General features: G+C 51.6%; 2 protein-coding genes across 11 annotated transcripts in view; one reads left to right on the top strand and one right to left on the bottom strand.

The window, feature by feature from the left end:
• Nucleotides 1-2,366, top strand: part of SCNN1B (sodium channel epithelial 1 subunit beta) — a 48,693-nt gene extending 46,327 nt beyond the window's left edge. For all 9 annotated transcript variants that reach the window (XM_081132795.1, XM_081132791.1, XM_081132788.1 and 6 more), the window contains 2 exons: nt 1,175-1,250; nt 1,482-2,366. In XM_081132795.1, coding sequence (XP_080988921.1) covers nt 1,175-1,250; nt 1,482-1,862 — 457 coding nt within the window. In that variant the 3' untranslated portion in view covers nt 1,863-2,366. The remainder of the gene's footprint in view (nt 1-1,174; nt 1,251-1,481) is intronic.
• Nucleotides 2,367-5,850: 3,484 nt separating this feature from the next.
• The window catches only part of COG7 (component of oligomeric golgi complex 7), a 61,450-nt gene continuing 46,847 nt past the window's right edge, over nt 5,851-20,453 (bottom strand). The window contains exons 14-18 of one of the 2 annotated variants that reach the window (XM_081131780.1): nt 15,918-16,001; nt 12,189-12,303; nt 9,469-9,612; nt 6,845-6,945; nt 5,851-6,127 (exon numbers count right to left, since the gene is read on the bottom strand). In XM_081131780.1, the coding sequence (XP_080987906.1) occupies nt 6,023-6,127; nt 6,845-6,945; nt 9,469-9,612; nt 12,189-12,303; nt 15,918-16,001 (549 nt within the window). In that variant the 3' untranslated portion in view covers nt 5,851-6,022. Of the gene's footprint in view, nt 6,128-6,544; nt 6,946-9,468; nt 9,613-12,188; nt 12,304-15,917; nt 16,002-20,453 lie in introns of those variants that run through there. The other variant, XM_081131781.1, reaches the window with a different exon arrangement.

Here is a 20,453-nt window from a genome sequence, read left to right as displayed (position 1 = left end):
ATCCATCCATCCATCCATCCATCCATCCATCCCCCATCTTCCAGTCTTCTACCCTTCCACTCATCCATCTACCCTTCCACCCATCCATCCATCCATCATCCATCTTCCAGTCTTCTACCTGTCCACTCATCCATCTACCTTTCCACCCATCCATCTATCCATCATCCATCTTCTAGTCTTCTACCCTTCCACCCATCCATCTACCCTTCCACCCATCCATCCATCGATCCATCCATCCATCCATCCATCCATCCATCCATCCATCATCCATCTTCCAGTCTTCTACCCATCCACTCATCCATCTACCCTTCCACCCATCCACCTATCCATTGATCCTTCTAATCTTCCACCCATCCATCCATTCATTCCTCCATCATCCATCCTTCCAGTATGCCACTCATCCACCCACCCACCCGCCATCCATTCATCCATCTTTCCATTCATTCAACACAAATATGCACTGAGTACAGAAAAGACACAAGGTCCACATATCAGGAAACGAGTCTAGAGAACAGAGAGAGCGAACAGAGCTTATGGTGGTGAGTCTATACCAGAGCCTCCCTGGGGGAGCACAGCAGTGAAGGAGTCTCCAGCTACCTGAGAGATAAGGGAGGTCTATCTAGGGAGGTGGCACTTGAGCTAACCCTCCAAGGAGGAGTAAGAATTGTTCAGAAAAATAAGAAGAGGCACAAATGTCTAGGCAGAAGCCCGGACATGAGAGAGCTTAGCCTTTCTGAGACCATCAGGTGTAAGGGGGCCGTCCACTTGGCCACCCTTCTCTGCCCCAGGTTTCCTCATGGGCAATGTTTAGTAGACTATCTTCAGAGTCTACTGCATATGGGCTGGGCCACCCTGGGGTGGGAGAGGGGAACTCTCCGTGACTATCTTGGGCCAGAGTATATCCCTTAGGAAGCTGGTTCAGAAATGGGCCTACAGGGTGGGCGCTGGGCAGAGATGCCCTTTGTGGTCCAAGGCACAGAGGGTCCAGGAAGGGGAGCACTGTCGGCTCTCATTTGGACCTCACCACTCATGAGCATGGGCCTGTGTGAAGCTCAAGCACAGGAGGGCTGGGGCAGCCCCTTGGCTTCCTCTGTGTGTGTGTGTGTGTGTGTGTGTGTGTGTGTGTGTGTGTGTATCTTGGGGAAAGGGCACCAGTCCCTGTTGCCTCCTGCAGGAAGGGAATTGTCAAGCTCAACATCTACTTCCAAGAATTCAACTATCGTACCATCGAGGAGTCAGCAGCTAATAATGTGAGTTTGGGGGCTCCTGACAACTCCATCCTGCACCTTGAGAATCAGGAGGGTCCCCGGCCCCGCAGAGGAATTAGGAAGGTCTCTAAAGCAATTGTTTCCCTGGGCTGAGATGGCCACCCTTCCCCCTTCCCAGTCAACAACCCAGGTCACAGGAATCCAGGAGGCCGGGCTCTACCTTGTGTCCTACCCCCCACCTCTGCCAGGCTCTCAGCCCCTTGCTCCCCACAGATCGTCTGGCTGCTCTCAAATCTGGGTGGCCAGTTTGGCTTCTGGATGGGGGGCTCCGTGCTGTGCCTCATCGAGTTTGCAGAGATCGTCATCGACTTCCTGTGGATCACCATCATCAGGCTGGTGGCCTTCTCCAAGGGCCTGCGGCAGAGGCGGGCCCAGGCGCGCTACACCGGCCCACCGCCCACCGTAGCTGAGCTCGTGGAGGCTCACACCAACTTTGCCTTCCAGCCTGACCCAGCCCACCATGGCCCCAATCCTGGGGCCTACTCCGATGAGCAGACCCTGCCTATCCCAGGCACCCCACCCCCCAACTATGACTCCCTGCGTCTGCAGCCACTGGACGTCATCGAGTCTGACAGTGAGGGAGATGCCATCTAGGCCTTGCCCCTGCCCCTGCCCATCCTGGGCAGCCTAAGAACTCCGACCTGAGGAGCCGAGACCAATGCCCAAGGCCTCATTCTGTTTTGCTCCCTCCAAAGGACCAGGAGGATCAGTGTCCCAGTTCAGAGTCCATGTCTCTCTGCAGAGAGGCCAGTAGCTCCAGCCAGTCCAGACCAAGGGCTCCGTAGGGTCATAGTGCTGGTACAGATGTGGGAACCGTGTGCTCAGTTGGTTTATGCCATTCCCAACCCCACCTGAGCCTTGAGCCAGGCTCCAGAGACCAGAGAACACCTTTCCCTGGGGCAGGCCACTTCCCTTCAGTGCCAGTCACCATCTGCTCCAAAGATGAGCAGGCGGGTACACCTTCCCCAGAATCAGTGGCTTTTCCTTCTTGGCCTTGGTTGGCCTCAGGGGAGGTGGGGACGGGGAGAGACAGAGAGGAGGGGCTGCCAGGTGGCACATGTTTTATTCTAGAAAATAAAAGTAGAAAACACTGAGTCGAGCTTTGTTCTTCATCTGATGGGGAAGCTGAAGTGCCTGAATGCTTCTCTGGGGCGGAAGGACACCCATGCTGGCCTTAGAGCAAGGCTTGGCCAAGGAAAGGCCCAAGCAGGCGACCTAAAGTCCCTTTCCAGTTGTCCCTGAAGCAGCGGCCTTAGGACTTTTTTAATACCACCTAACTTACTTGTTTGGGTTACAAGGACAGGGAGGGGGAGAGAGGGGAGGGAAACCATTCTGCTTGTCCTGTCTGCCTTCCCAGGCAGGCTGTGCTCCCAGAGCAGCCAAACAGCAGCTCCAAACCTCGGACAGCTGGGAGAGCTCCCCTCCTCCCCAGCGGCCAAGCAAGCTCCAGGCTGACTCTCATTGGTCATTGATTGGGTTACATGCCCGCCTCTGAACCAATCAATGTGCCAGCTGGGGAGGGTGCTTGACTTGGTCAGACCCTGTCCACACCCGAGGCCCGCTGGCCCCAATGGGATCAAGTGGTTCCTGGTGGTGGGGACAGGCTCCTATGGGTGCCCAATAAAATACAGGCTGCCAAGTTAAATATGAATTTCAGGCAAACAACGAATTCACTTTTTAGTAGAACTGTCGATGTAACATTTGGGATATATTATACTAATAAATCACTGGTTTTTCTGAAATTCAGTTTTAACTAAGCATCCTATAGTTTTGATTGCTAAATATGGCAGACTTCGTGGCGCCCCAGACAGGCTGGGGGCTGTTATCACAGGAGAATGGGTCTAGCAGGAGCGGACAGCTGGCCCTGCAGGGCCCTTCTGTGGCCTGTGGTGCAGTGGTGAAGGAGCTCTGGCTTTAGAGCCCAGCCCTGAGGGCCCAGCCCCGCTGCTGGTCTACGCCTGGGTCCTTGACAGGAAGGCAAGCAAGCTGGCCTCCAACTAAGTGTCCAAGGAGGCACCTGTGGAGACAGGAGGTGCCACAGACTTGATGCCACTCTGCCAGGAGTTGAGTGGGGAGGGTCTGGGGAAAGCTAGGTTTCCCAGCTCGGGGTCCGGCCAGTTTGCAGGCTGGAGTCACAGCTCTTAGTAATTACTGTGTTTACTACTATGACTACTTTTATTATTAGCAGTAGTGGTTGCTGTCACCACACTCACTATTATCATTTGTCATTGAACAACGGCTGTATTGTATCAAGCTCTTACCACATGCCAGGCACCAGGCCAAGTACTTTATAACTCTTATTTAATTCTCATATCCACTGAGAAATATTATCATCCCATCTTACAGGTAAGTAAATTGAGATTCAGAGAAGTAAAGTAAGGTGCCCAAGATCACTATTATTCTAGTAAATGATCAAAGTGAGACACCAGCCTCACCCTCTTGCTGCCAGTGGTCATAAGAATACTAGCCCCAGACAGGACCTTGGGGCTTTCACATTTACTGTTTCATCTAATGCTATGGGGCAGGTAGAGCAATAATTATCTAGCTTCTTTGGTCACAAGTTAATCTGAACTGACTTAAGCTAAAAAGGAAACACACAGGTACAAGTCCAGGAACTTCAGGCATGGGTGTATCCAGGGGTTCACCTAGATTGGATGGTTTCTCCAGCTACTGGCTGTGTTTTCTTCGGTGTAGACGTCCCTCTCAAATAGGCTCTCTCCCTGTACCAGTCTTCCCCCTCCAGTCCAGGCTCCGTTCCCTCAGCTCAGCCAATGGGAAGGTCCTCCTTCACGGTGTCCCGGCCAAAGCCCCGAGAATGAGGCTCATTCTGAACGGATCACTGTGCCTAGGGATGGGAGTTACCGCCTGGCCAGCCTTGGGTGAACCCACGGTGGGCAGTCCCTTACAAACACGGTGAGAGGCTCTGTTCAGAGACATCCGGAAGCAGGAGTGGGAAGGGGGCTTCCTGCCCAAGCTGCCTGTAGATGTGAGACCAGGCCCAGGCTGATGGTGGGCACCAGCAACCCTTCCTTCTCTTGGGGCAGCACTGAGGACCCATGTCTGAAAGCACGCTCTGGGTCAGGCAGACAGGCATTCCTCTCCCCTCCAGATGGGGAGAGGAGCACTGTCCCATTCCTACCCTGGGGTCTTATCAGAGCCTTTCAGGGCTCAAAAATTAGGCTAGCAGGGCCCAAACTGCCCAGAAAATGGCATTTTGTAATTTCGCCTCCACCCCACAATGGCTGGTAGGTTGCATATGCCACAGGCTGCCGCCCCACCACGTCTCAGTGGCTCTTCTAGCAACCCTGAGTTAGGAACACTAGGCCCATTTTCCAGATAGGAAATGAGGCCTTTCCCAAGGTCATAGAGCTGGGAGGTGGTGAATTGGGGCTTGCAGCCAAGTGGTCCTCAGGGACACTGGCGCAGAGATAGCCAAAGGTCTCCACGTCAGGCAGCACGCTGCTCCTCCGGGGCTTCTGGCCCTCCCTTCTTCATGGCAGGAGCTGGGCTGGACCCTGGCCAGGCACATCTGGGATCCACCGCAGCGGAAACCTAGATACTATTCTTGGTGCCGGTCACAGAGGGGCTGCTCTAGGGCCAGCAACGCTGATGCAGAGGCTAAGGACAGATGTGCGAGATCCCCTGGGCAACCCTGGCCAAGGGCGACCTTGGCTATCCAGGCCAATTGTGGGGCTGGCCCAGAAGCCCTGGGCACTCCAGAGGCACAAGCAAGGTGTCGCAGCTGGGATGAGATGTTGTGCTATGTGCCTTCGGCGCTGGCAGTCAGGTGGTCAGGAGTGCAGGTGCCAGTCACAGGCTCACTCACCCCAGCCCTGCCACGCGGTAGCTGAGTGACTCCAGGCGAGCCCCCTAAATGTCCCCAAACCTCAGTTCTTTTGTGTGTAGAATGGGGACCATGTTTCCCATCTCCAAGTCTCCTGGGAGGTGTAGGTGAGAGAGAAGGAAAGGTAGGCAGTCCCGGGAACACAGCACGCATCCAGTTCCAACGAGGGACCCTGCCCTCCCTCCCTTTCTCTTGGCAACAAAAACCAGTCTGTTCAGAGCTGTCATTGCTCAGCCCAGGCAATAAATCCTGAATGGTCTGAGCCAGGGTTTTCAGCTGGAGGTGCTGCTGTCCTCGGGCAATGTCTGCAGACAGTTTGGGCTGTGACAACTAGAGGAGCACCTCCAGTGTCCCGTGGGTGGAGGCCTGGGATGCTGCTATGCATCCTACAGTGCTGAGGCTGGGAAACCCCAGGGGGAGCCAGTCCTGCCCCTGCCTTCCCAGCTTCCCTTGCAGTGGGGAGATGCTTGACAACCAAGAAAATGACCAATGAGGCCTGGGAGAAAGTCGAGGGAGGCTTTGCCTCCCTAGTGGAAGAGACAGAATTGCTCAGCCGTGCCCTCTGCTTTCTCCCCCACCCGTTATGGCTGCACGAGGTGCCCTGTGAGGACAAGGCAACCTGCACAGGAGAAAGGTCACTGCCACAGAGCCTGGTCCTGTCCTCCAGACACTGAATCAGTGCCCGAGGCCGCCACCACTTGACATCTGTTACTGAGAAAAATCCACTCCTATTTGTTTGAGTCACTCGAATTACATTATTCTGTTACTTGTACACTCTTAGCAGATACAGAAGCTACTGGCATAAACCAGACAGAATCCACAGCATCCATGAGTTTTAAAAAACGGACAGGAGCCCAGCCGGGCGTGGCTCAGCGGTTGAGCGTCGACCTAGGATCCAGGAGATCAGGGTTCAATTCCCAGTCAGGGCACATGCCTGGGTTGCAGGCTGCAGCCGATCAATGACTCTCTCATCATTGATGTTTCTACCTCTGTCTCTTCCTCTCCCTTCCTCTCTCTGAAATCAATAAAGATATATTAAAAAATAAAATAATAAAATAAAAAACGAACAAGAAAAGCCAGTCCTCACAATGGCCCATAGGCCCCGTGACCCAGCCCCCTCCCTCTGACCTACTACACTTCCTGCGGCCACCTGCTGACTCTGGATGGTGGTTGCGCGCTGCTCCTTCTGCCTGAAACACTCCTGCTGCCGCTCTTTGGCTCTTTGCGCATCTTCTATTCTGGGTCTCAAGGCTGCCCACCCATCTCACCCAGGCTGCCTTCCGCCCTAATGCCTTCTTGCTCCCCAGTATCTGAAATGATCTCTGCTGGTTCACCTGCTGATTCCCCTCCTCTCACTGCCGGTCCCATGCACAGAGCGCGGCACATGGCAGAGCCCAAATGTTTGTTCACTGAGAAAAAAAAAAAGCGTTCTTGAATTCCACTGTATTTATTAACTCCATTTCCAAGACTGGATTAGAAAAATCACCTGAAAATTCTTCTCTAATAAATAATATATCTCTGATTTACAATGTTTGGGTTTTGCTTTTTTTTAATCACAAATGAAAGTCTTTACCAATCTGGCCCACTCCCGGGCAGTTACAGCAAAGCCATTCTGGAGAGCTGCATGACCCGGAGCTGCAGCCCCAACCCTCTGGGCAGGCTTGGGTCAGTAGTCCACACTCCGCATGGTGGCCACCGTGGTGGCGAGGCGCCGGGGCAAGCCTTTGCTGACCTGTCTGTAGTCCTCAGGTTTGGTCTTCAGGAGCGTCCCGACGTGCTGGAGGGTGCGGGAGGGCTGCAGGCCCAGGGCATCCATCACATTGACCAGGTAGTCTGTGGGGAGGGGACAGACACTCAGTACCAGGCAGGTCAGGCCCCACAGGGCCTCCCTCAAGTAAGAAATAGATGCTCCCCCAAGCTTGATGCCGGGTGCCTGCTCTACTCTCAGCAAGAGGCCTCTACTCTGAGGGCTTTTCCATGAAGGTCAGGCCTGACTGAGCTCAGCCCTGGTCCAGGATTTCTAATCTACTAAAGGACCAGCAACATCACAGCCATCCCCACCACACCCCCTGCGGACCTCAGCAGACACTCCACACTGGGGACTCCGGGGTCCCAGCCCTCTCCCCAGTGGGCCCCACTGACCCCTGGGGTTATGGAGATACATGAGCTCATCAGAGCAGTTCCCGATCAGAGCAGTTCCCAAAGACCTCCCAGCAGAACCTTGCCACGAAGACAAGGACGGGGCTGGGGGAGGTGGCCTCATAGAGCGCAGGTTTCCACGCCTCCCAGCTGGCCCACTGGGGTACTAGTTAACTAGAGTCCTGGGCCCACCCCAGGTCACATCCATGAGGGTCTCCAAGTGAGGGTCCAAGAACTCTTTCAGTGTCAGGCAAGCTTGGGCACCACCGGCAGAGGGAGACTTCAGTGATGTCCCTCTGCCTGCCCAAGTCCCCGCTCCTGTCTGCAGACCAGCTAATGCCCATCAGGCTGCATGTTAAGAGAATGAAACAGGGACAAAGGCCATGCAGGCAGCTTGATGTGCTGTGGGTGACGGATAAACGGGCATTGCCTTTCCTTCCTCTTCCCTGGGTGGGGACAAACCTAAGGGAGCATCCGCAGCCTTCTCAGGTCCGTCCCTGTTTCTGCTTGGAAGGACTAGAGACAGCATCATCCAGGAGGTCCCCTCCTTGCTTTGAAACCCCTGCCCAGGTTAATAGCTTCTCCCTGACAGGCTGGAACTCCAGGCAGGCCCTGCATCTCCTGTGTCCTTCTTCTGAGGCCCAGCTCAGGGCAGGGCCCACAGAGGAGCCTGTTGAGCCCAGGCTGGCTGGCTGAGCCCCAGCTCAGGGGAACTGCTTCCTAGGAAGGGAGCCACTAGTCAGGCTCCTGTCTTCTGCACAAGCTCGTCCATAAAATGGAGCTCCCCTCGCCTACAAGCCAGGAGCTGCGAAGTGGAAGCCCAGGGCCCTGCATGACTCTGCTGTTTGATCAGCAGAGTGGTCTGAGACCTGTTTCTGTAGCACTTAATCTGAGTATCTTTAAGGGGCCATGCACTGCCAAAGACCTTGCCCATCTCTTTGTGCCCCGCTTGAGTGGCCCACCCCGGCCACCCCTTCCCAGCCCAAGCACACTCCCCAGTAGAAGCGCCGCAGCTCAGGCACTGCCTATAGCCCACCTCCTGGCACTGCGGGCACAGGCAGATGCTCAGTGACCGTGAATGAGGAATGGCTCACCAGCAGGGGAGCTAACAGGGAGAAAGAAATAATGTGAAGAACTGAAATCCAAGGGGACCCCCAAATCTCATTTCACTCACTAGTCTGGCTGGTTCTCTGCCCAACACTGCTACACTGACAGGGACCACCAAGGAGCACTGGGGGCGCCCTACCTCTTCTCAGAGCATGTGCCTGTGAGGTGACAAGACACTGTATCCCTCGGCAGCTGCTGAGCTCACACCAAGTGCCCACAGCTCAGGGGACCAGGGTGGCTGGGCTCCAGGCCAGGCCCCACCACTGACAGCTCTGGGACCTGGAGGAAAGGGCCTCATTTCTAGCTCTTCTTCAGTAAAACAAAAGGCTGGCTTGGCTCCATGATCATCCAGGTCAGAGCTCTGCTGGGTCCCTAGGGAGCTGATCTTTTAGGCCCCTACCCTCTACCCTGAACACCCCAAGAGCTGCCACAGGCAAGTCAGTGGAATGATAACAAGAGACTGGGGACACTCCCAGGCTGCCTGCCCACAGCACCCTAACCTCAGAGCACCACCTCCTCTAGTGGAGCCAGCAGGAGCAGGTGGGCACATGCCTCTCGCCCTGGGAGGCAGGCAGGTATTCTAGGATTCCAGGTGGCCTCCTTACACAACTGCTCTGTGCCTCCGTTTCCTTATCAGCAGGATGGAGGCAGGAGCAGGACCTCGCAGGGGAATCTGAAGATTGCACAAGACAACGGGTGTAAGGGCTTGGCTCGGCACCTGGCATGCCTGGTGTGTAGTAAGAGCTTCACCAACATAAGGTGAGTGACTGTTATATAAATGGAACAGAAGGCCAGGCAGGCAAGGCAGTATACACATCAGTAACTCCAACTCCCCTTCTGAAACTTCCCTCATGTTCTCAGCCTTAGCAGCCGATCAGAATCCCCTGAGACACTTTCCAAAATACAGATGTCTGGGCTTCCACCCAGACTTACTAGGTCAGAACCTCTGGGCGCAGGGCCTGGAGAATCATCTGCATTTTTAACAAGCTTCGGAGCCAAATCCAGAGGTGACATTAAGAGGAGGCCTGAGAGGAGACTCTTAGGGAGTCGAGAACTGACAGCTGCTGTGAGCCAGAGCTGTCCTCTGACCGCCTGTCCCGGGGGACCCACCAATATCAGTGGCCAGCTGCTTGGTGGAGTGTGGCGTGAGCTCGGGGATCTGGAGGATGACATCACAGTAGGTCTGCATCGTGGCTCTGGCGATCGAGCCCAGCCAGCTGTCAGCCATGTTGTCTAGCTCGGGCAATTCATCCCCTGGAAAGGGAGAGACAGTCACCAAAAACAGCCTGCTCAAGAAAACCCATCAGCAGTAAGTTACAGAGCCCTTCTGGGTGAGCTGGCCCATGGCAGGGGCTATCCACACAACTGGGCCAGGGTGACTGGTCTTAGCAGGAGAAGTGGGGAACAGAACAATTACATCTTAGGTCAACTGGAATGGGCTAAGAGCAACAAGGACTCAGAAAAGGGGGCAATCAGCCGAGGCCCTGCTGGGGTCGGTATGCCCTGGGTGCTGGTGCTGGGTGGCCCTGCCCTCAATGCCCTGTCCGGCCAGAGGAGAAAGGCCCTCAACGTGGTGATGTCTGTGTGGCAGCAGGCATACTCAGAGATGGACTGAGCCCCATGCACGTGAGAATAAAGAGCATCCAAGCAGAGCACATACGTGTTTAAACAGCGTCCACAACACAGAGCACACGTGAGATGACCCTGCTTAGAAGCACATGCACATGTGGCTGCAGACAGGTGCATGGGAGAGCAATTCCTCGTTTGCCACATCACCAGCTCAGGGCAACAGACTGGTAACCTGAAGAATTATTTTTATTTTAAAAATTTAAGAAAAAAAATCCTCCTCCGTGGCTGGAACAGGAGCATGTGGGCGCAGAAGACACCAGGGGAGAGAGGAGGCTGCAAGCACTTACAGGGCAGACTGCGAAGGGTGTCCAGCACCAGGCCGGAGGGGCTTGGGTTTTGTCCCCTAGTTTTCAAGCAGGGCCCCTTAGTTTTCAAGCAGATAGGATTCATGAGTCAGAGGGTGAAAACAGGAACCAGGAAATGGAAGCAAAACAGACAAAATGCAGGAGAGAAAAGAAATGCCAAGGAGGGTGTTAAAAGGCCAGGCAGATGGAGTGCTGGGCTCAGAAACACTTGAGCCTCTATACTGGGCTCTGGGAATGGCCTGGCCACACCGCTTTCCACGCAGCCCCTTCCTGAGCAGCACTCCCCACAGGCTGGCTCTTGCCAAGGGCCACACGTACAGCAACAGCTCATTGGAGAGGCTGCGCCTGCCCAGTAGATGTCCCACCTGAGCCTGACCACCCAGACTGTAACCCAGGCCCTGGAGTGGGAGAGCCTCCACAGGGCCCAGCTGCCACAGGGAGAGCCTCCACAGGGAGTGGGAGAGCCTCCACCAGGCCCACCCCCACACCAGGCAGCACATTCCTCCTCAACCCAGAACCACAACTCCAGGGCAGCACCGCACCTGAGGGACTTGGGCCCCACTGCAGCCCCAGCGTAGCAGGTGCAGGGGGGAAGAGGGCATGGCATGCAGAGCAGAGGCAGGAGCTGGCTGCAACGCCCCTCCAGAGCCCACTGCGCATGTGCAACCCTTCCGTACACCACTACAGGAATCCCAAAGCTCAAGTTCCTCACGGGAAAAACACAGAAACTTTTAAATTCCCTTCTACTCATCACACTGTTTAGAAAAGGCCATTTACCTAAAACACCACCCACGGCTATTCACCACCTGGCTCTAAAACCTGCACTGTTAAAATGCTGGACATCTTCAGGCTATATGCGCAGGCTCCCTGCTTCCTGCTCCCTGCGTGAGCCTTTCCTACATGACTAAAAAATCTTCATAATAAAACGTTGAGAGAGAAGAAAAACAGGATGTAAACACACAGATTAGCTTCTTGCGGTTGCCATGTTTTCGACCACTGTTACAATTTTACTTTTTGGCTGGGGTTTCTTCCTCCTTAACAACACCCAACCCAGGGCCCAGCACACAGTACGGGACTAATAACCGTTTCCTAAGTGAATGAATGGGTGAATGGAAACAAGTTCACGCTAACTAACCCACACGGTTTGTTTGTAGGGGACGGCGAGACGTTATGCGCTTCCGGGTCTGAGGCAACACACAGTGAGCACAGCACCACGTCTCCTTGCCAAAGAACTCGAACCTGAATTTAACCCTCACCAGGAAGAGACACATAAATAAAATATGTGTGGGTGAAATGGGGTGGCACCTGGGATTTGATTTAAATACTCTAGCAAAAAATGGGACAGGAATACATGATGACAGAAGGCATTCTAAGTCGATGATGAGGGCCTGGGGTCTCATCAGGCTATTCCCACAACATAAGTACGTGTGAGCATGCGTATGTATATGAACATTTCTATGAAAAAACGTTCTCTAAATTTTTTAAACTTAAAAAGCACATTAGCAAGTAGATAAAAATAAAAATCACATAACCTCAGACCTTCAATGACTATTACTGACATTTTGGTGTATGTATATTTTTTACATACAACAGAGAAATATATTCTTAGAAAACATTTCAGACAATAATACAAAGCAAACAGTAAGCATCCTTTACGCCTTTCCTCCACTCCCCCCAGATACCAGCATTTACTCTTTGAGACCTGTTCTCAAGGGTTTACATGCCTATGTACATGAGGAAATACACAGGGTTGGGTTTTTCAAAACAAAGGTAATATTATTTGGCATACCCCATTTTGCAGGACTTTGGAGGGCTGTGTGGGATGGGGTCAGGGTGCTGAGGTGAGCATGTCCTCACACCCTAAGGCCACTGCTCCCCCCTGAAGGTCTGTCTCACCTTGCTCAGGAGGAAATGGCAGCTTTCCTGCGTGCAACGCCAGCTCTAAGGCGGAGTCCTCCTGGGTCACAAATGGCTCCAGGTTCAGGGGGAGGGACATGATATACTGCCCAATCTGAAACAGAAGAAAGCCCTTCAGGCCGATGTTGAGGTGCACAGGTAACTTCATGAAGAACACCTGTGTGAAGGCAAGTGATGGACAGATGCAACTGCTACACCTGGGGCAGCCCCAGGTCTGAGTTCTCCAGTGTGTGCTGATACCAGTTATGGCAACACCTTAGGAAAATCAGGGTGGTTTGCAGCGAGCACAGATCCATCCTTCTCACCGACTGCCTCAGCATTCCTGGAACGCATTCAACACAAGCTCTGCCTCCAATGAGCTAATGGATGCCGAGGGGCCTTGTACAACCTACAGCACTGCGTAAACATCAGTTATTACTGCTCACAGATGAAAAACCAGGAAGCACAAGGCCAGCAAATCCTGTCCCCTGGACCTGGACCTCTGCCTTCTAGGCAATTTAACCAGGCAAAAGAAGGAATTGTGCTGGGGAAAAAAGCCATTTATGGTTATAAATTAATTCAGAGGGAAACTATATTGCTTTCTTAATACAAACTCTAGGAAATAAAGAAAAAACCTTCTTGGCTGTTGGGGAATCACAAGGATAAGGTTATAAGACCTTTGGGACAAGCCATAATTAATACATGATGGTCACGGGTTTGTCGGATCTACATGGCTGTCATCATGTACTCTAGACACCTATTTCCATTACAACTCAGAACTGTTTTGTGTTTTAAGGTATGAGATAAGGTTGATTTCCAGGTTACGACAACATATTATATTTTAACAAGACCTGTGAGCCCATTATTGCTTTTTGGCTCTACACTCATTCCAGACATCTGTCTCCACTCAGAGTTGACACGAACTCTGAAAGCTAAAGGCCTGAGGACTCCCCACCTGGCCTCACATGTACCTATCCAGTGGCAGGTCCCTGAGAGCACAGTGTCAGAAATTAACAGACTCCAAAACCTACCCAGCCCCGAGGACTGCGTGACGATTCCACCCTTGTTCCCAAGCATCTCGTGTATCTGGCTATGCTGAGCCTGAACGTCCTATGGTCCATCGTGCTAACAAAGTACCGCTAGTCTGGCATCCCTTTAAAGAGGTCCGCAGCATTTCCCCTCACTCAGTGTGGCTTCACTCAAACCACACACGGGCACACTCACCTCACTAACCACCACTGTACATTCTGCTGGAAAATGGTGGCAGAGTCCTCGCTCTTCCACAGGTCAGAGGAAGAAAGGGTGCTGATTTCTGGGGCTGGGATTTCTCCCTTCAGCAAGTGCTTCCTGTTCACCGACTGTGTGCACAGACCTCAGGCATATGCCTGTACTTAGTATACCTTTCATGGTAGCCACAACTTTTGGCTAAATTCACAGACCCAGTTCTACTCAAAATAAAACATCACCATTCTACCTTGCGTCAGTTTTAAATTTTTCACAGTGGTTTTTCCTGTTTCACTCCTTTATAATGCTCCCGTAGTTCTGCGTGGGTGAGGGCATTCACCAACGAGGCAGTGTCCTTTAGGTACAAAATTTCAATAATGTGACATCTCAAACTTCAATTCCTTCGCCTTAGACTGTAAGGCTTGCTATGGTTCCAAGATTCCAGGAGCCCAGGTTTCTCGCAAGAGCCGTCAGCATGTATTTTTTGGAAATCAACGTGAAAGGCAATGCTTACCTCTCACACACTAGTAAACACTCCTGCACCTCCTGAGGGCAAGCTCAGTGACTCGGGAATACCGAAGAGCCTGTGGTCAGACAGACTTAGGCTCGAGTCCTGGCTCTACCACTGCAGGACCTGGGGTGGCTTAGCCTGCCAGGGCCTTGGTTTCATCACCTCTGCAATGAATGAGGATGAGCCTGCTCACTTCAACGGGTGTGGCGAGGACGGAACTAACACTGGTACAGCACGAAGTGCCTGGCGTCCTGGACAGGCTGTGCTGGATAAGCGGCCTCCAGCCCCACTCGTATCCCTGAGCCTCGAGCCTACCTGTGAGCTACCCCCAACCAGCATGTCCTGTGGACAGGACACTGTCTAGACTGTGGACTACCTCACGCACCAAACCACACCCAGCACTGTCCTTGCACACACTGAGTTTGATAAATGCTCCTTTCCAGCCCCAGATCCAGCACCTGCAGCACATGTGGGTCACAGCAGGTGGGGAAGGCCGCCTAGGAACTCACCCTAGCCCCCTTACTCCTCTCCAACAGCCTCTCAATCCAACAGCCAGTGACACCGTTTCCTGAATTTTGACTGTAATGCGTATGTCTCAGTTCTAAAAATGAGATCATTCCCATTGGTTGTACAGACCCACATCTTAAGTTTCACAGAGCAGGAAGTCGGGTCAGTGACTGTCACTCGAACTTCACTGCCCCCAGTGGACAGAGTGGATGCCATCCTCCGCCAGTGGGCTCACCACAAACTCCTTCTAACTGTACAGACTTTACTTTAAAATTCCTGTGTATTACAACAGTCAGAGCTTACAGTGGGGGGGGTCTAAAGTGAGAGTGAGGCAGAAGTCACCCATCTCACAATCCCCCTTGAGAAACCAGAAACTGCCCTAGTGTGCAGTACACAGACCTGGCCCCACTTCTGTGCTGTATTTCTTATAGACACTGACACTTCAGAGCAATGGAGGAAGCTGACCACAGGAAGGAAAGCAGAGGCTGTGAGCAGGTGCCTGGGTCACTGTCAACTAGGTGAATGGAGGAGGAAAGGCTCTGAGTGCTCTTTTATTCTGCTCTTTTAAAAGATTAAACCTATCTGGCCGGGTGTGGCTCAGTGGTTAAGCATCGACCTAGGATCCAGGAGATCGCAGTTCGATTCCCACTCAGGGAACATGCCCGGGTGGTGGGCTCGATCCCCAGTCAGAGGTGTGCTGGAGGCAGCCAGCCGATCAACGATGACTCTCTCATCATTGATGTTTCTATCTTTCTCCCTCTCCCTTCCTCTCTCTGAAATCAACAGATATATTTAAAATAAGTAAAATAAAAGATTAAACCTCCACAGCTACAGTTCTTGTGATGAGAGTTGTTTGCTGCTGTGAATTAAACAAGAGAGCAAGCTTAGGTAGGTGCTCATTAGAAGTCTACTGACTCTTGAGTTCACACCACCATACATGCTGTTCTAAAATCTCTGAGCTCTGCTGGGCGTGGCTCAGTAGTTGAGCGTCGACCTAGGATCCAGGAGATCACGGTTCGATTCTTGGTCAGGGCATATGCCCAGGTTGCCGGCTCGATCCCCAGTCAGGGGCGTGTAGGAGGAAGCCGATCAATGACTCTCTTATCATTGATGTTTCCACCTCTCTCTCTTCCTCTCCCTTCCTCTGTCTGAAATCAATAAAGATATATTTAAATAAATAAATAAATAAATAAATAATCTCCCAGAAAACACTTGGGCCACCTGCATCTGGTCTTCCCCAATCAGACTTTCCCACTGGCTTGCACTCTGATGATGCCTCGGGTACTGACTGCACCTCATGTTAGGGAGGTGGGGTAGAGGGGAGGAGAGGCAGCCTGCTAGGTTCTGAAATCAGCATGTTTCACCAGCTGATTTAAGGAAATCAGCTGCATTTCCTTAAAGTCCTGGACATGGATGGCCCAGATTAAAAACCCACAGCAAGGCCTGAAACACTGCGACCACCAGAAAGAAGCACAAGCGGCTCTTACATTGCTGATGTACTCGAGAGGGGTGAGGCTGAAGGTGGGCAGGGCATCCGTCAGGGTCTCTCCAATGCCCGCGGTGTTCCAGCTCTGGGGGAAGGAGAGGAGGGGTCAGTGTCATAGCGCCAGGCGGAAGGGGAGGCAGAGGGCCACGCAGAGGGTTGATGGCGCGCTCCCATAGGCTTCTTTGGCTCAGAGCTGGCAGCCAGGGACTTCTCTTCTCAAACCAACACCTTGAAGCTGCCACAGAGGAACTCACCCCCCAACCCCGGCATTCCTGCAGGGCTCCCATCTTCTCCACTGAACTATTCTGTGGAAGCCGAGCCCTTGTTTCTCCCTCAGAACATGAAATGAAGAGTTAGGCTCCTCTGCTCTGAGTTTTTCTACTGAGTGGGGGCAACAGGCAAAAGGTTGCTGTGCACAGGTAGCCTCACTAACTCCTGGGTCTTTAGCACTCCGAAAAGGCTAGGACAACCCCAAATCTGCCACAGCTACCACATGTAAATCTCTCACCTTGGGAGGGAGGCTTGGGAAGCCCTTTCTGGTTGCAGGGATTCCCAAACCACACTCGCCAATACCATCTATAAACTGAAGCTACTGCTCTCATTTCTACCTGCCTTCTGGAGCTATTTCTCAACCGATTCTGAACTCTGAGGGGAGGGGAGGTAAGCAGTCTCCAAGCACGTCCCCAGCTGCCTGTGTCCACTTTGTGAGCCCTCTGCTGGGGACTCTTGGCACCAATGTGACTTTCCTCATCATTTAAAGTGGGGATGTCTATGATTTCACCGTGTGAGCCTTCTCATGCTCTCTACAGAGTTAGGCAAATCACTGGCACACACATGGTTACAGAGTTCAGCTTGGCACACCCTCACACGTAAATCTAGTTTCTTCATTCCAACCTGAGTCACCCTAAAGCCAGCCTGGAAAATAAGGCCCTTTCTGGCTGGACTCCTGGAGTAACTCCTGAGGTCACACTGTAGCTGCTCTCTGCAGCCACCTGATGCCCGATCTGGTTGCTTGATCCTTTAAGTAGTGTTCTGGGAAGGTAATGACCATATCCACCCCTGGATTCCTGCCCAAGCTAAGCCTAGCCATGCTCTCCATGCTCCACAGCACAACGTGATTCTGCCTAATTTTCTTTGCTCTAGAAAAGTTCTCTTCCCCACTCCTGCCCCTATAATTCACTAAACTCCTGTTCTTGCTTGAGAATATTATTTCTAATCTAAATTCCCTACTTTCTTCCAGTTAACTCACCCCCTGAGAAGGAAGACCAGATCACCCACATGTATCAAGGGCCTGTGATGTGCTAGACTTTGTAGAGAGAAGACAAGGAAACCCGCCCCCCCCACCCCCCATACACACGGGCTTCCACTTCAGGAGGTGTCGCTGGCAGGTGCAAAAAACATTTGTCCAGAGAAGCAAGAGCGCAGGGTGACTGGGAAATGGGTCAGCCGCAGGATGCATGAGGTATAGAAAGAAGGCTAGAAAGAGAACACAGCTTTGCCTTCCAGAAATAAATTGCAAAGGGAGGAGGGAGAGAAACAGAAATAGAAAAATAGAACAGGTAGACATGGAAGGGAACCTATAGAGCAAGAGAGACAGAAAAGACTTTCAACCAATTCGAATGTGCGGAATAACCTGGATCCTGATCCAAAGCTAAATTATGACTTTTGTAAGACAGTGGGAAATGTGAACACTGGTAACACTAAGGAACTAGAGTTCTATTTTAGACAAGGGTCTACACGAGTTAGAGTGGCCAGGAGGTGATCATGTTCGAGCAGGGTGATGAGGCCATGCAGTTCACTGGCCTCTTCTCTATTCTTGCATGTGTGTGACAATTCCCATGACAATAAATTTTTAAATAGACTATCATACTGGCCCTGGGGAACTCAGTCAGGGTTTTGAGTGGGGAGAGACAAAATCAGAGCAACACTTTATGAAGATTAACGCACAATTCTGAGCATGGAGGGTGGGGAGACAGAGAGAAAACTCAAACAGTTCAGACACGATGAGAACCTGGGCCAGGGCAGTGGCCATGGAAACAGATGGGAGCCGTATTTAAAAAGAAGCAACAGCCCGGCTGGGTGCTTGCTGCTTGGTGGTTAGAGCTTTGGCCTGCACGCTGAGGGCTCACAGGTTCAATTCCCAGTCAAGCCCATGTCTCAGGTTGCAGGTTCATTCCCCTGCCCCTGTTGTGCCGGAGGTAGCCAACAGATGTGTCTCTCACATCGATGTCTCTCTCTGTCTCTCTCTCTGTCTCTCTTTCCCTTCCACTCTGTCTAAAAATCAATGGAAAAAAATATCCTCTCATGAGGATTAACCAAAAAAAAACCAAAAAGAAGGAACAATGACAGCTTGGTGGTCAAGTCACTAGCAGAGAGAGACACAGAGGGCTGAGAGGAGCAGCACCATGGGGCAGGATGGAACACCAGTGTCCCAGGCGTGTGTTCAAGGGCCTGGCGCTGTGGACGGGGAAGGCTTCAGAGAGGAAGCAGGAAGAGGAATGTCAGGCAGTGCTCAGGTGGGTGGAGAGGGAAGGGGTGTAGAGAGGAAAAGCAGTTTGGCATGAGGGCCAACACAGCACACGGAACCGGCACGGGTTTCAAAAGGAGGCAGAGAAGGTGGACTTGAAGAGGGCAACTGGGAAATGCTATACATTATTCTTCAATTGTTCGAAATTTATTTAAAATTTCCGTCAGTTCCACCCTGCCCCATGGTGCTGCTCCTCCCAGCCCTCTGTGTCTCTCTCTGCTAGTGACTTGACCACCAAGCTGTCATTGTTCCTTCTTTTTGGTTTTTTTTTTGGTTAATCCTCATGAGAGGCATGGCTCAGAGGTTGAGCACTGACTAGGATCCAGGAGATTGGGGTTCGGTTCCTGGTCAGGGAACATGCCCGGGTTGCGGGCTAGGCAGCCAATCAATGACTCACTCATCATTGATGTTTCTATCTCTCTCTCTCCCCCTCTTTTCCTCTCTATGAAATCAATAAAGATATGTTTAAAAATAAATAAATAAGTAAATAAATAAATAAATAAATTTTCCCTCAAATGGGCTTTTCTGTCCATGTGTCACCAGATAATATCACTAAACCTCAATAATCTATTCTGAAATGGAATAGAGTGTGGGTTTATATTCCTGTCATGTAAAAGAGTGGTACAATTGACCAGCAAATATTAAAAACAAACATTTAATGGCTAGGGATTAATTTTCAAACCCTTAAGGCTGGACTGTTTGCCTCTGCACGGTACTTCCGAGCTGGCACCATGGAGCGGCCGCCTCCATTCCCATGCCTGAGGCGCTGTGCTGAGGCCTGACCAGAAGGCCAGAGTGAAGCAGCCAAGAACCAGGTCAGAACCATGAGCTCAGGATACAAAACAGAGGTGAGGACAGGTGGGAGCTCCACACCCAGCTCCATGAAGAATTAGACTAGGAGAACTAAGGTTTCAGAACAGAAGGTCAAGATTTTCAGCTTTGACCCAATAAAAATAATCAAAGAAACCAAGCCTGGAAGTAGGGGAGGGAGACAAGAGCTTTGAGGACGCTGATACCCTCACCACTCAGGCAGGTGAACCAGTATCAACATCTATCTAAAATGGAAGTGTGAGCCCTGGCTGATGTGGCTCAGTTGGTTGGGTGTCATCCTGTACACCAAGAGGTTGACAGTGCAATTCCTGGTTAGGACACATGCCCAGATTTTGGGTTCGATCCCCAGTTGGGGCTTGTATGGGAGAAAACTGATTGATGTTTCTCTCTTACATCGATGTTCCTCTCTCTCTCCCTCTCCCTTCCTTTCTCTAAAATCAGTAAAAACATAAAAAAATAAATTAATTAAAGTAAATGGCAACGTGATCATCAAAGACAATGACTCTGATCTCTAATAGTTTCCATAATCTTTTTTTCCTTAACCTTGGAAAGAGATCTGGGAACTAATTTTTTTGTTTTTTTTGTTGTTAATTCTCACCCAAGGATTTTTTTCCCATTGAGCTTTAGAGAAGGAGAGAGGGAGGGACGGGGAGAGAGTGAGAAGCATCCATGTGAGAGAGACACATCAACTGGCTGCCTACCATGCACACCCCTACCAGGCCCTGGGTCCAGGGGTCAAACCCCACAACCCAGGGAATTGAACCTAGAACCCTTAGGTGTGCAGGCCAACTCTAACCACTGAACCACACCAGCCAGGGTGTAGGAACTAATTTCTTTGGCAATGAAGACACTAGTATCTCAAGTTCAACCATCCCTTTGGTTTCTTTTATCTTCTTTTTCTAGTTAAGTTCAAATAAGTTTTATATGGTATATGTTCCATTTTTTTAAAAACAGCCCATGCGTACAATCGCACTGTCTTCCTATGGTGCTCATCCAGCCTCCAACTTGGGGGCAGGCATGGAGAGGAGTCTGGGTGGACGAACAAATGTTCATACTGCTTATTTCTAGACCCTGAGATTCTGAAAGGGTTTGGTGCTTTTTCCTTCATACCTTCCTGTATTGTTTGATTTCTGAAAATAAGTATGTGTACTTTTTATTTTTTAAATTCTCATTCCTCTT

This window comes from Miniopterus schreibersii, assembly GCF_964146895.1.
Source record: "Miniopterus schreibersii genome assembly, chromosome: 3".
Taxonomy (NCBI): Eukaryota; Metazoa; Chordata; class Mammalia; order Chiroptera; family Miniopteridae; genus Miniopterus; species Miniopterus schreibersii.
This window is presented reverse-complemented; position numbering and strand designations above follow the sequence as displayed.